This window comes from Myotis lucifugus, unplaced genomic scaffold (genome assembly GCF_000147115.1).
Source record: "Myotis lucifugus unplaced genomic scaffold, Myoluc2.0 scaffold_1065, whole genome shotgun sequence".
Taxonomy (NCBI): domain Eukaryota; kingdom Metazoa; phylum Chordata; class Mammalia; order Chiroptera; family Vespertilionidae; genus Myotis; species Myotis lucifugus.
The window spans coordinates 87,298-101,257 of record NW_005872113.1 but is presented as its reverse complement, the minus strand read 5'-3'; the positions used below and the strand labels follow the sequence as shown (position 1 = coordinate 101,257).

Here is a 13,960-nt window from a genome sequence, read left to right as displayed (position 1 = left end):
TCCTCATTGCACCCTTCCTGACCTCCCCACTGTGCCACTGCACCCATCCTCACCTCCCCACTGTGCCACTGCGCCCATCCTCACCTCCCCGCTGTGCCACTGCGCCCATCCTCACCTCCCCGCTGTGCCACTGCGCCCATCCTCACCTCCCCGCTGTGCCACTGCGCCCATCCTCACCTCCCCGCTGTGCCACTGCGCCCATCCTCACCTCCCCGCTGTGCCACTGCGCCCATCCTCACCTCCCCGCTGTGCCACTGCGCCCATCCTCACCTCCCCGCTGTGCCACTGCGCCCATCCTCACCTCCCCGCTGTGCCACTGCGCCCATCCTCCCCTCCCCGCTGTGCCACTGCGCCCATCCTCACCTCCCCATTGTGCCACTGCGCCCATCCTCACCTCCCCACTGTGCCACTGCGCCCATCCTCACCTCCCCACTGTGCTGCATTTCCCTGCTGTCTACCACAGGCTCATTTCAAGGGCCCAAGTGCTGTGAATTATGATGGGAGGTAGCTGAGCTCAGGACACACTTGTCTCACTGTCTCCAGGTACTCGCCACTGGCTGAGCAGTTCTCCCACCAGTTCCCGTCTCATGACCTGCCGTCTGTCCTTGCTAAGTTCTCCTTGCCCGTCTCCTTGTCAGAATTTAGGAACCCCCTCGCCCCCCCTGTGCAAGAGGTGAGTCACAGGAGCTGGGAGCCCAGGAACCACCCACCCAGCATTGGTTCCTGGTTTCAGGGCCCTCAGTGTGCTGCACCCTTAGCTGTGGTTCAGGGGATGGGAGGGGCCTTGTTGTGTAGGTGGTGCATGCCCTACCAGGGTAACAGAAAGCTGGCTCCCCAGCCAGGCATCTGTAGATGCTTCACCAGTGACCCAGCACTTAGGCAGTCACAACTCCCTCCCCCTTCCATGCCCCCACGGAGCCCACCCTGGCTGCAGTGGATTGTTGTTAGTGTAAAACCCCAGGAAGAGGCCCAATCAGGAGAGAGCTAATCCTTCCTGGGGGGACAGAGCCCCCTGGTGCCCCTTTCTGGGCCTGGGTCCCACAGATGGAAGATGCTGAGGTGGTTTTGTTGTCACTGAGCCTGGGCCCGCCCTCCTTTTCCCTTCCGTCGTGGTCCAGGTGGTCACTGGGTCTAGGCTCACTGGTACCCAGAGTGGCATCCAAGACGACCTGGAGAGGATAGGCCTAGGATAGAACCCCCTGGTGAGCTGGGTCCGGGTGAGTGGTGGGTGGGGGCCCTAGGATGTGGAGTGAACGGGGGAGCTCCATCTATGTCTGGCCGGTTGAATGTGGCCTGAATCTTCCTTCAGTGAACACCTGGGGCTCTGGGCAGGGACCCAGGGCAGGGCCAGATGGGACAGGTGTCAGAGATGGGGCCAGGTGTTCTCAAAAGTGAAGTATTTGCTTTAATAAGCAGCAGATCTGTTAGACAAAACCAGTTTTTAGAAGCAGGCCCTTCCCTTTGTGAAGTTGTGAATGAGAAGGCGATCCTGGCTCCTCAGTGCATTTAGATGCCGAGTGAGACAGAGCTCTAAATGCCGTCTTTCATGGAGCCTCTGGGCTCCAGGAGCTGTGCCAGGTCATGGCAGCTGAAAGAAAGACACATCTTGCATCTGCACCCTCCCCCTCTCCAGGAGAGACTTCCTGCTGGTCTGGAAAGTGGGTGGATTTTTCAGGCCAGGCCTGCAGGGCAGCCTCATGCCTTGTCATGGGGCCCAGATAGAGCTGGGTGTGGGGTAAGGCTGCCTGCCTCTCACCCCTCCAGCTTTAGGCCTGGAATATGCTCTTCAGCGCTTTGGAGCCTCTGTTTTATTTCTTAATTTAATTTCAAATTTAGTTTACAATTCTTTTCAGTTTTATTTGGTTTTACCAGGTCATTCACACCTATGGTACACCCCTATTTCCATGCCTGGTCAGCCAGCCCCTCCCAGGAGGGGACCCCCAAAGATGAGCAAGTGGATGTGTGTCTGAGAAATGGACACCATCTGGGAGCATTTTCTTGCTCACCTGTGCTGGAGCTCTGCCCACACAGGGCTCCTCATGCTCCTACGTAGGTGCTAGCCTGTGGGAGAGGGGTGGATGCCGTGCCCTGGGCACCGTACAGCTCAGCGTAGGTCCCTGTCCCTGGGAAGGCTTTTGTGTGGAGCTGAGGAGAGGACTTCCTGCTCTCAGGGCAGCTTCCTACAGCTTCTCTCTGCAATGTCACAGGGAAGGGGTCCCACAGGCCCAGCTCTGTGTGGTGGGGTTTGCGTGGCAGGGCCCAGTGGCCTGGAGGAGACAGGGTAGCAGAGGGGTAGCTCTGAGCTGGGAGGGCACATGGGCCTCCATGTCACAGGCCCTGCTCCTCAGCTCTGGGCAAGAAAGGCCTGACACTAGGGCAGCCCAGGTGTGTGGTGGGAGCAAGTGCAAATATGGCCTCGCTGCTCTCTTAGCCTCGCTGCCTTCCCTGGGGTTAGCTAAGAGCTCCCAGTAGCTAAGAGCTCCTTCCTGAGGGCCCCTGGAGCTTATGCACCCCCTGATCTCCAGGGTGACTTGTGGGGGTCGTGTCTTAGGCCGTGGCTCCCCAATCCGATCAGGAAGGGAACAGGGTGGTGGGGGGGGTCAGCCTCCCCCAGTGCCCCAGGCCTCACACTGCTGTCCCGCAGACCCAGCTCATTCAGATGGTGGTGTGGATGCTGCAGCACAGGCTCCTGGTCCAGCTGCACACCTACGTGTGCCTGATGGCCTCACCCAGCCAGGACGAGCCCCGCCTGCGCGAGGATGAGGTCCCCTTCACTACCAGGGTCAGCGGCCGCAGCCTCAGCACACCCAATGCCCTCAGCTTTGGCTCCCCAAGTAGGAATCCCTTCCCCGGGCATCAATCTGGTGGTGGTGGTGGGGGTTGGTCGAGCACCTGGGGAACACTTGGGAGTGGTGGCCAAGAGGTACATCAAGGGCGCTGCTGGGAATGGCCGAGGGACTTCACGTGGCCACCCATGCACACACTGCCTCGTGCGGGCGGCTGGATCCTCACGCAGCCTTCCTAAAGGAGGGCAGGAGATCCGTCTCCCCGCTTGCCTGCACCTCTGGCTCTGAGGAGGCTGTATCTTTGGGCTCTTGAGCAGGGCTTGCTCAAGCCAGGAGTAGCCTGCCCCCGGCCTGCCATGCCACCCATCACTGGGAGGACAGTTGAAACCTCTGCCCCAGGGCCTATGAGAGACAGTGACTGCCATGGTCCCTTCCTGAAAGAGCCGTGTGGCCATAGTGTGCCCCCAAAGGCAGCAGCCATTGCCAAGCCCAAGTCCCTGGGCTTGGGGAAGAAGAGGGGCTGGAAGGCTTTGCGGGAGGTGCCTCCCCAGGCTGAGGCTTGGCCTCCGGCTTCAGGTTCAGGGCGAAGACCTGTCCAGCCCCTCATGCATGTTGGGTGGGAGGGATGTCCTTGGGGGTGGACTGCTCCCTGACCCGTGCCCACCCACAGCCAGCAGTGACGACATGACGCTCACCAGCCCCAGCATGGACAACTCCAGCGCAGAGCTTCTCCCCAGTGGAGACTCCCCGCTGAACAAGAGGATGACAGAGAACCTGCTGGCCAGCCTGTCCGAGCACGAGCGGGCAGCCATCCTCAGTGTGCCTGCAGCCCAGAACCCCGAGGACCTCCGCATGTTTGCCAGGTGGGAGCAGGGAGACAGGTGGGGCTAGGTCCAAGTCTAGGGTCAGGACAGGAAGTGGATGGGGCAGTACCCAACAACCCGCAACGTAAATCCGTTGACGACAAATAGCACTCACCGGTTGAGGGGATGTCCCATACACTGGGGTGTCCCTGCCGCTACCTGTGCGTGCCAGGCGTGAATCAGTCTGTTGCCGAGACACCGTCTGTACCTCTGTCTTCAGGAGTCTCTCCAGGACTTCCTGGGGTTTGTCACTTCCTGGGAAGCAGCAGCAAGTTCTCATCCCCATGGGCTTGGCAGTGATTTTCCCAGGACTTAGCCTGGGGGTGGGGGATCCAGATCCACATCATAGGTGACACAGACTTGGTCACACCCACCGTTTGGGGCCCGGTAGACGATGGTTTTCTGGAGGAGGTCAGACTCAGGGACGGAGCCCCCAGTGAAGAACCACATGCCGGGCAGCTCTTTGAAGCAGCTGGTCCAGGCCTCTGTTCAGTCCCAGGCCGAGACACCCCCTAGAGCAGTGACCCCATTTGGATCCAGAGCCACACGGGACTCGCTGCCAAGCAGAATGAAAAAGAGAAGCCTCCCCAGACCCGTCCCCCTGCGCTGCCCCTCCCATGTCAGAATGCTGAGGGTGGTGCGACCCTCGGGCTCAAGTGGGCTCTGGGGTTTGAACAGGAATGTGTTCTCACAGACGCACTTCAGAGAACCATGGTGGGCAGCAGGCCCAGGACACTTGCCTGCTCCTGTTGGGGGTTGGGGGTGGGCATGGGCAGCTGCCTCCTGGGCCTCTGAGACGCCCTCACCAGCTCTGTTTTGGCCTGTGGGCCGCTCAGTGGCTGTTGGAACAGAGGCCAGCCTGGGCTTGTGCCGCCCTCCCCTCCAGGCTGCTGCAGTACTTCCGTGGCCGCCACCACCTGGAGGAGATCATGTACAATGAGAACACCAGGCGCTCGCAGCTGCTCATGCTCTTCGACAAGTTCCGCAGCGTGCTGGTGGTGACCACCCACGAGGACCCAGTCATTGCCGTCTTCCAGGCCCTGCTGACGTGAGCCTGGCCGAGGGTGCAGAGGCAGGCAGCTGCAGTGCACGGGGGCACCCGCATCTCCCCACCCCAGGGCTCCCTCCCGACCCGGCCTGAGTCCTTTTAGCCCTGAGACCCGACTTCACCTGCGTCAGCTGCCTCCTGGGGCTGCTACCCTCTGCATCCTCACTTATCTAGTCTCCAAAACAGGTCAGTGCCTGAGCTGAGAAGGTGAGGCTCTGAGCTGGGGAGCCGTCCAGGACTCATGCTCTGAGTGAGGCCTGCATGCTTCCCACACAGATTTGGGCCACATGTTTCTCTGACCTCCCTCCCAATCCTGCCCGTGTTCCCCGGCCCCTTCCACTGCTGCCCTTCCAAGACGGAGGGCCCAGTGCCTGGCCTGTCCTGTGTGGCCCCGCACTGCTCCATTCCGCCCAGCTTGCTGTGGGCCTTCCTGGCCCGGCCCTCACCACAGACACCAGGAGGCTCATGCCTTAGCCATCCGCTCCCCTTTGCCACCTGAGGCCTGAGGGCCTGGGCTCGTCCATGATGCTTACTTGGCTCCCCGTTGGGGTGTCTGCACTGGTGTTCCCAGTCCTCCCTCACAAGGGTGGGGTGCAGGGGGCCTCCATCGGGCCTGAGGAAGGCAGTGCCCATGCTGGGCCTGGCTCGAGGTGCCCGCTGCACACCTAGCCCCTGACAGCCACAGCCTGGAGGAGGAACTGATCATTGAGGGGGCTCTGGCTGAGACACAAGTGACACGTTTTCTAGAAATAAAGCATTTATTTGGTTTTTAAACAATTAAAAAGCCTGTCCTTAGCAGGCCCTTGCTTAGACCTGTGTGTCCTGCTCAGCTCCTCTGTCCACCACACTGACCCAGGGGCTGCCCTGGATATAGAAGCGCAGGGGCTTCTGGGCCCACTCTCCTGCGTTGCCGATGCCCACTCGGGCTGCTGCCACCACCGCTGGCTCCCTGGGCCCCGGAGGGCTGTGCTCTAGCCACACAGCCTTGTCCGTGGTGAGGTCTCGTTGGTCGAAGCTCTTGTCGATGGCCAGGGCCTGACAGAGCTTGGAGGGGCCACTGCAGAGCTCACGGTCTTTGAGGGCCCGGCCGGTACTGCCTTTCCGGGAGGTACTGCGAAGCTGCCGCATGTTCTCCAGGCCCCCCAGGGGCTCCAGTGCTCGCAGCAAGACACATGCTCCATCCCCTGTGGGACAGACAGACAGTGACTAGCCCTCCCTACCCAGGGCACAGCCAGTGCTGCAAGGATGATGCAGCTGCCTTCCTGAGCACCCCTGTACTCATTCACAGTCCAGACCCACTTCCTACACACCTGCACCCACAAGGCCCCAGGTGGGGCCTCCATGAAGCCAGAGGGCCTGACCAGCTAGGGAGAACCAGTGAAAAGGCACGGCAAGTGCTTGCAGCTGGCCTCCTCTGGTTTGGCGACCAGCAGCAGCTTTGAGGTTGGCAAAGGAAACCCCAAATGGCCGGTCCTCCCTGGGCATGGTCATCTCTACCCAGGCTCAGGATTCCCCCATCTGCCTCTACCCACTCAGTGTCTATTGGCCAAGCCAGAAGGTTGGCTCTGAGCAGCTAGCAGTGTGCATAGGATGCCGGGTGAGCCTCACCCCATGACTCAGTGGGGAGACAAACAGTGCAGAAGGAGGTGTCTGCTGATAGCACCCCTCCTTTGGGATCCTTTCTGGCCCCTCAGTCCAGGCTACTTCAGCAAATTGACACCCTGGGCCCAAGAAGACATTTGTCCAAATTCCCTTGGCCCTGCATGGCTAGGGGCAGTGATACCCGGACCCTGGCCAGAGAAGCCCAATCCCAACAAGGCCACTCTCCTGAGACACCAGCTCTGCTGACTCACGTTGGCCTGCCCTTCTACCGGGGGGTCTGAGAAGCTCAGCCTGAGGGGTGGCCAGGCCAGTCCCCACTCTTGGGCCTCACCATACAGGCCTCATCAGCGCTGGGAGAACCCTGAGTGGATGCAGCAGCTACACTCCCTGCACAGCCAGCAGCTGGCAGGTGGGGTTTTGGGGACCAGATGCTTTAACCAGCCAGTTTTCAAAGAACCTCAAGATAGACTAAGGGCAGCCTGGCCGGCATGGCTCAGTGGTTGAGCATTGACCAATGAACCAGGTCACAGTTTGATTCCTGGTCAGGGCACATGCCTGGGTTGTGGGCTTGATCCCCAGTGTGGGGCGTGCAGGAAGCAGCTGATCCATGATTCTCTCTCATCATTGATGTTTCTATCTCTCCTTCCATCCTCTCTGAAATCAATAAAAATATATTTTAAAAATTAAAAAAGAAAAAGGTATGCTAAGGGCAGACCTAGCCGTTTTGGCTCAGTGGATAGAGCATTGGCCTGCAGACTGAAGGGTCCCGGGTACGATTCTAGTCAAGGGCTCGTACCTAGTTGCCGGCTTGATCCCTGGCCCTGGTTGGGGCTCATGCGGGAGTCAACCAATTAATGTCTCTCTCTCACATCGATGTTTCTCTTTCTCTGTCCTCCTCCCTTCCACTCTCTCTAAAAATCAATGGAAAATTTGATCCTTGGGTGAGGATGAACAAAAAAGAAAAAAAAAAAAAAAGATACACTAAGGGCAAGCAAAGACTTGAAGTTCCAGTCCCTCTAATTGCTAGGCCCTGCCCAGCCCACCAGCCTCAGGGCTTCCTCTGTGTCCATGCCGAGCTGCTGTAGGTGTAGCACGTCCCTCACTATCTCGCCTCCCAATGGGCTGCAGGAGCAGCCTACCCCCTCGATCCCATGTCCCCTCTCCTGGAACGCACCTGAATCCTGCACCCTGACATAGAACCAGAACACCTTAACTTCTTCCCACAGAGTCTCCAGTCTCAGCTCTACTCCACCTGCACCACCCATTGGCCTTCACACCACCGCCCCCACCTGCTCCCCTGGTCATCTCTGCACTGCGTCCACCCTGAGGGCAGGCAGGCATGGAGCTCGACCTTGGCCCCCTCTCCTTTGATGCACCTGGATAACCTTTGGCCCTGACTGTGCACCCATGTGGTTTGCTGCTCCCCTGAACTAGGTGTTCCTGGGGCATGTTGGTCATGTGTCCAGAAAGTAATAACGCCACCTCCCACATCTGCCCTGCCCACCCTCAGAAGCCCTGGCTCCTCCCTGCCTTGCTGACCACAACCCCAGACACCTCTGGACTCAGTCTCCCTCCTTATCTGAGTTCAGCCCCACCTCACGTGACGACCAAAATAAGCTCCAGAGTGAAATGGCCCTAGGGGTGCTCCCCGCCATCCTGATGTCCAGCCACTGTTTCCCTCAACACCCTTCTTGTGCCAGGCACAGGGCGTCGGGTTATCCAGTCCTCATGCCCTTGCAGCTCTGGCAACGAGCACCCCCAGCTGCCCTCTAGGCACTCACAGCTCCCACGCCCCTGGAATCATTCAACAAATGTGTCTGACTTACAGCACAGCAAACCCGTCCCCACTGGCCTCCTCAAGCATTTGCTCATCTTGGGACCAGCATCAGGCTTGGCAGACAGACACAGGGACTGGAAGCCAGCGTGGGCTGGGCTGACCCTGCTCCTATCAGCAGTGGCTCTGATAAGATGGTGCTGTGGGCTCTGTCTTTCGAACACAGACCACCCGGAAAGCAAAGCCACCTGCTCCCAAAGCACAGAGGCCACCCAGACAGGTCCCATGAGCTGAGTGGGTTCTGGGAGCTCTAGTCCAGCATCTCCCCCCGTGGCACTGACATTGGGGCGAACGGTTTTTTGTGATGGGGGGGGGTCTCCTGGGCATTGTGAGCTGTTCAGCACCACCCACCAGCAGTGATGACCCAAAATGCCTGCAGACGCCTGGTGTTCCTCCAGGAGGGCAGAATCACCCCCGGTTGAGAACTGATTCAGACCCCATAACTGGCCGCCTGGCAAGGCTCCTGCCAGAGCCCTGCTCAACTCAAATAGATTTCACCCTCCTTTTCCCACAACCAGCCCCTCCCGAGTCTACCCTGGCCTGTTGGTGACACCACATCTGAGCTCTGGAGCCAGCGGTGGCCTCATGGAACCTGTGTGTTATGTGTTCGGGTCAACCCATGACCTCTATTTCATGGGGGTCCCCAGCCCCTCTGACCACCCTGTGACCACGGCCAGAGCTCCTGAACCCTGACCTAGCCCAGCAATGGCACCTCCTTGCTCAAACACCTGCCCCACCCTGGTCTTCCCAGGGGTCTGCCAGCTGCCAGCTGAGGGGGCTGTGTCCAGGCCTCCTGCTCCAGCCCCCAGCACTGCTCACCTTGGCTGGAGACATTCATGCAGAAGTACATGCCATAGATGAAGTACACATACAGGGTCCCCGGCTTCATGAACATGCCGCGGTTGCGGGGGGTCTGCCGGCCGCCCCTCGAGTGGGCAGCTTCATCCTCGGGCCCCAAATATGCCTCAGTTTCAACAATTCGGCCACGGAGCTCTGTGCCATCGTCGAGTCGCCGGACCAAGACCTGTGGGCACCAGTGTCGGCTCAGGACACGAAGGGTGGTTCCCTCCACCTGACAGTCCACAGCCTGGACCGCACCTCCCTAGCTCTGGGCACACCAGGGCCAGCCAGTTTCCCTCCAATGTCCCTCTGTCTTGGCGGACCTCTAGACAACAGACCTTGTTCGCTGAGTGTCTTGTCTATAGGTTGCAGCCATTTCAAGCTCTGGCCTCTGCTGGGCTGCAAACCAGCACTAGTGCATTCACCCCTCCATGTCCTCTCAGGCCCCCCATTGCACTGCCTCCTCCTCCCCAGGGTCCCCCTGAACTTACATGCTTAGGCTGGGGCAGGGCAGCATGGAGGACACCCCAGTGTTGCCCCACCATGGCTGCCTGTGGACTAAACACCAAGTACTGTCACACTCAGCTCCTGCCACCAGCTGCCCGCCGTGCTCCTGGCTGAACCATGGCCTGGGTGTAGCCAGCTCCACAAGGAATGGGGTCAGTGTGGGCAGTGGGCCAGGAAGATGAGCCTGGCTGCAGTTGGCTTGGATAGTGCCCTGGGCAGGGGTGGGGCCAGGAGGGGCCAGAGGGGCCAGCCGAGGACAGGGGCAGTTGCCAGGGATTCTCACGGGAGGGGGGGGGCAGATGGGGGGGCAGCGGGTGCTCTCAGGCCAGTGGAGCACCTAGGAGGGCCGCCCAGGGGAGCCAGACCTGCGGAGTGCTGAGCATGCGGCGTCCATGCTCCCCAGCTGGGCCCTTCTGCCCTATGGAGGGGACTGCTTCTGGGCTGGGCAGCACAGTACGGCCCAGTGTCCAAAGGTCCAGGCCTGACTCAACCAGGGTTCACAGTGGGGCTTTGGGGGCAGCCACCTCCCCAGGGACGTGCCCAGCACCGGCCTTGTCCTTGGGCCAGAGCAGTCAGTTGGACGGCCAGGCCACCCCTGCCTTAGCCCTGGGAGCCCAGTGTCTGCGGCCGGGATCCGTGTCATGGGACAGGACACTCTGGGGTAGTGTTGGAGGAGGCCTTCCTGAGACAGAGAGGAGAAAAGGGGGTCGATGCCTCCCCTGGGAGCCCATCTCCAGGACGAAGAGGAAGTCCCATTCCATCTCAGATGAGGCCTCACTTCCATCCTCTCAGGACATAAAGGGGGCGTTGCTCCATGAGCCTCGCTCCTGTTTCCACACCTCCCGAGGCCAACGGGGTGCCTGCCCTTGGGAGGGGAGCGTCTCATGGCTCTTTTCTCACTGTGGTTTTTTAATTTGAATTTTCTGCTCTGAATTTCATTCTGATAACGTTTCCAGATAGTAGATGTTGGTTGCCTCCCATGCCCATTACAAACACATCTCCTTGCTGGTGGAGGCAACACCTTCTGAGACAAGAGGGTGACTTGAGGGTGGTCTGGGTGTCATGGCAACTCACTGCTCCTTGCAGTGACCTGTAGAGGGGTGACCCGAGCCTGGCCCAGTGGTCTGCAAGGACATCCACTGGGAGGCTGTGAGAGGCTGTCCTCCCTGACCGCAAGGACACAGTGCGAACCCTCCTCCGCTGGAGAATGCCCTCTCTACCCTCGGGCTCGAGCGGGCATGATGGGGGCCAAGGGAAACTGACACGCTGAGGCCCTTAGGCCCCTGACCTGATGCAGGGCCTCCTCTGCCCCATGAGCCACGGTATGTGAGAGCATAAACCCTCGTTACGTAGGGTTCTTTGAGAAGGACCTTTTGGCCCCTGCAGCTGAAAGACAGGTCTGGCCCGTAACCACGAAGTCCTGCTTTAGGTTACACTCCACTAGCTCACACTGCAGGATGTGTCCTTTCAGCACCCAGCGCCTGGAGCCTTTTTCTATCAGTCACAGAAACGGAGCCACTTGGCCACTGTAACCTAAAGGTAGTCTCATGGGATCGCGAAGAGGACCAGAAAGCCAGGAACAGCACCCCGATGGTGCTCCACACAGATGTGGCCCAAACTCTGCTGTTGCTGACACGTGGGCCCTGCACCATCCCTGCTTCCCGGTCTAGACCCTGAGCCTGCTCTGAGCTACAGGGGTCGCGGGGGAGCCAGCAGTCGCACTGTGAGCTGCTGTGGTGAGCAGGAAGCTGTGCGTCAAGGCAATCCTGACACTGGGCAGTCCGTAGGCCATGGCCACTGCTCTCATGTGGCTAAAAGCTCTCACTACTACACAGACAGACAAGCTACAGAGGGGCACTGTGTCAGGGGACGGGAAGGGACAAAGTTAGCCCCCCACAGACACACACCGGGGCCAGCACTTGAAAGAAACCTGCCCTGAGGGCAATACCAGCTGGAGGCCAGTGTCCTCACAATCTCAGCATTCCTCCCAACTGGTTCCGGACCCACCCCCTCCCAGACGACTGAGGCGAAGCTCCCAGTGCGGGCTAAGCAGCTACCTGCGTGAGGACCAGCGGGGCCAGGTCAGGGACGCCGGCCCGGTGGCGAGAGGTCTGGTGCCCACAGACGCTGCGTGGTGATGGCCACTTCAGCGGAGGCCCAGTCACTACGTCGACATTACCTGTCCCAGAAACGCCCGGGCCAGGGGGACTGCAGGCTGGTCGAAGAAGTCTAGTCCCAGGCGAGCAGGGGGGTCTCTTGGGCTTGAGAAATAGATACTGCGCTGGGGACCCGGGGTGTTGGGCAGACCCAGGCGGGGCTCCTTGGGGGAGGGTGTCGGGGTTCCGTCTGGTGGGCTCTGATGCTGCTCTGCCCCCAGAAGCCGCTGCTTTTTCAGCCCCAGTTTGCGGGAAAGCTGTTACAGGAAAGAACAAAATAAAGCGTCCGAATCAGGAGAGGGCAGAGGGCTGTGCGGTGGGGTCAGGCTTGCAGCTTCAGGACCGTATTTCACTGCCTGCCTCAGTTTCCTCATCTGCAAAATGAGGGCGACCGTTTTGTGCAAACAGAATGCCAGGCCCGATGTGCTCAGGGCCTGGCTCAGGAGGGTCCTGGGAGGCCTTGGGGAAAGAGCGCACGTGAGGAAAGGCTGGTGGCAGCAGAGACAGGGCCAGGGTGACCACTGCTTCACACACCCGCCACGTGCAGGACATGTGCAACTCTGGCAAAGGGCTGCAGGCCCAGGGAGGGGACAGTGGGCACCCGCGGCTGGCACAGGGGGGCTGGTATCCTCTGACTCCCATTTATCCTATGGATCCCGAATGAATTCTGAGCTTGCTTTTGGAACCCTTCAGACCTTAACCAGGAATTTGGTGGGGGAATGGATTGTGTCACCCAACACCCCCCTCCCCCCCACCAGCTGACACATCCACTGTGCCAAACCCCCCCTCAGAATGGCCTAGATACAGTGGTCGGCAAACTCATTAGTCAACAGAGCCAAATATCAACAGTACAACGATTGAAATTTCTTTTGAGAGCCAAATTTTTTAAACTTAAATTATATAGGTAGGTACATTGTTATTAACTTAATTAGGGTACTCCTAAGGCTTAGGAAGAGCCACACTCAAGGGACCCCAAAGAGCCGCATGTGGCTCGAGAGCCGCAGTTTGCCGACCATGGGCCTATGAACAGGGGTCCTCAAACTACGGCCCGCGGGCCACATGCAAATACAAATATTGTATTTGTTCCCGTTTTGTTTTTTTACTTCAAAATAAGATATGTGCAGTGCGCACAGGAATTTGTTTATAGTTTTTTTTTTAAACTATAGTCTGGCCCTCCAACGGTCTGAGGGACAGTGAACTGGCCCCCTGTTTAAAAAGTTTGAGGACCCCTGGTAGAAGGTCTGACACACACGGGTGGGTGGACACCAGGCTGACCACCTGCTTGGCCGCACTCCAAGCTCATGACTCTCCCTCCTCTCCCCGTGAGTCCCCAGTTGTCCTCTGCCTCATGACCCAGGATGTCAGGACAAGCAGGGCAAAGGTGAGGTCTCCTGAGGGACGAGGAGGCTCTGCTGAGACCTGCCCACTCTCTGCCTCCTTCCTGCCACAACGACCCCGCTCCCACCAAGGAAACCGGAGCACACACCCTGGCTGTTCTAGGAACGGCTGACCTCCCAAGGGCAGGGGGAGAGGAAGGAGCAGGTGGGCAGCAGGGCCTGCGAACACCCCTCAGGGGCTGCTCTCCAGCAGGACCCGTGTCTCCCTAGCATGTGACAGACCCATTATTTTTAACATAAGTGCTGACGTCCCATGTCAAGCGGAGGCCGCCAGTCTGCTGAGAATGGACGCTGACGTGACCGTCTTTGCAGCCCAGCCCATCTGCCAATCCCCACCAGGGGCTCAGACTCTGGGGCGCTGATGACCCTGCTCTCACCCTGAGTTTGGCCCCTGGCCTGCCCCATGGCACTCGGCCCACCCTGGGGGGTGGGGGACTCACTGGCTGTCCAGGCACTGAGGCCGAGAGGCCTCAGCTTCCCCATCACAGACCTAGGATTTGAAACGGCCTCAGGGCTTCGTGGTGACGGTGATACAGGCTGTTTAACCCGAGGGCTGAGGAACCCGGTGACCCTGCTGTTGCACCCCAGGGTGAGTGGGGTCTCAGACCGTGCACCCGGGTGCCTCACACGCATCGCCCGGCCCTGGTTGGAAATGAGGGTTCCCTGGGTGAGAAGCACCAGAAAATGACCCGAGGTATCCATGCTCCTGTTTCCTCATCTACGGTCAGGGAACCGACCACACCTGCCCTGAAAATAAAACGAGAAGCCGGGAAAGCACTTGGCTGGCATACAGCAAGCACTCAGTGCTTTCCCTTGGCTGGCATACAGCAAGCACTCAATGGCGGGAGGGAACCCTGACCACGAGGGATACCTCCGGGCAACGCCTGGGGATGAGATTCTTGCCAGCTGAGCGGGCCTGGCCAGCCC

General features: G+C 59.5%; 2 protein-coding genes across 2 annotated transcripts in view; one reads left to right on the top strand and one right to left on the bottom strand.

The window, feature by feature from the left end:
- Window positions 1-5,509, top strand: part of NPRL3 (NPR3 like, GATOR1 complex subunit) — a gene marked incomplete at its 5' end in the record, with an annotated part of 20,051 nt that extends 14,542 nt beyond the window's left edge. The window contains 4 exons of the mRNA XM_006107207.3: window positions 544-673; window positions 2,645-2,834; window positions 3,457-3,649; window positions 4,536-5,509. Coding sequence (XP_006107269.3) covers window positions 544-673; window positions 2,645-2,834; window positions 3,457-3,649; window positions 4,536-4,701 — 679 coding nt within the window. The remainder of the gene's footprint in view (window positions 1-543; window positions 674-2,644; window positions 2,835-3,456; window positions 3,650-4,535) is intronic.
- Window positions 5,437-13,960, bottom strand: part of MPG (N-methylpurine DNA glycosylase) — a 9,312-nt gene continuing 788 nt past the window's right edge. Inside the window, exons 2-4 of the mRNA XM_014449195.2 lie at window positions 11,660-11,893; window positions 8,953-9,157; window positions 5,437-5,881 (exon numbers count right to left, since the gene is read on the bottom strand). Of these exons, the coding sequence (XP_014304681.1) occupies window positions 5,505-5,881; window positions 8,953-9,157; window positions 11,660-11,893 (816 nt within the window). The 3' untranslated portion in view covers window positions 5,437-5,504. The remainder of the gene's footprint in view (window positions 5,882-8,952; window positions 9,158-11,659; window positions 11,894-13,960) is intronic.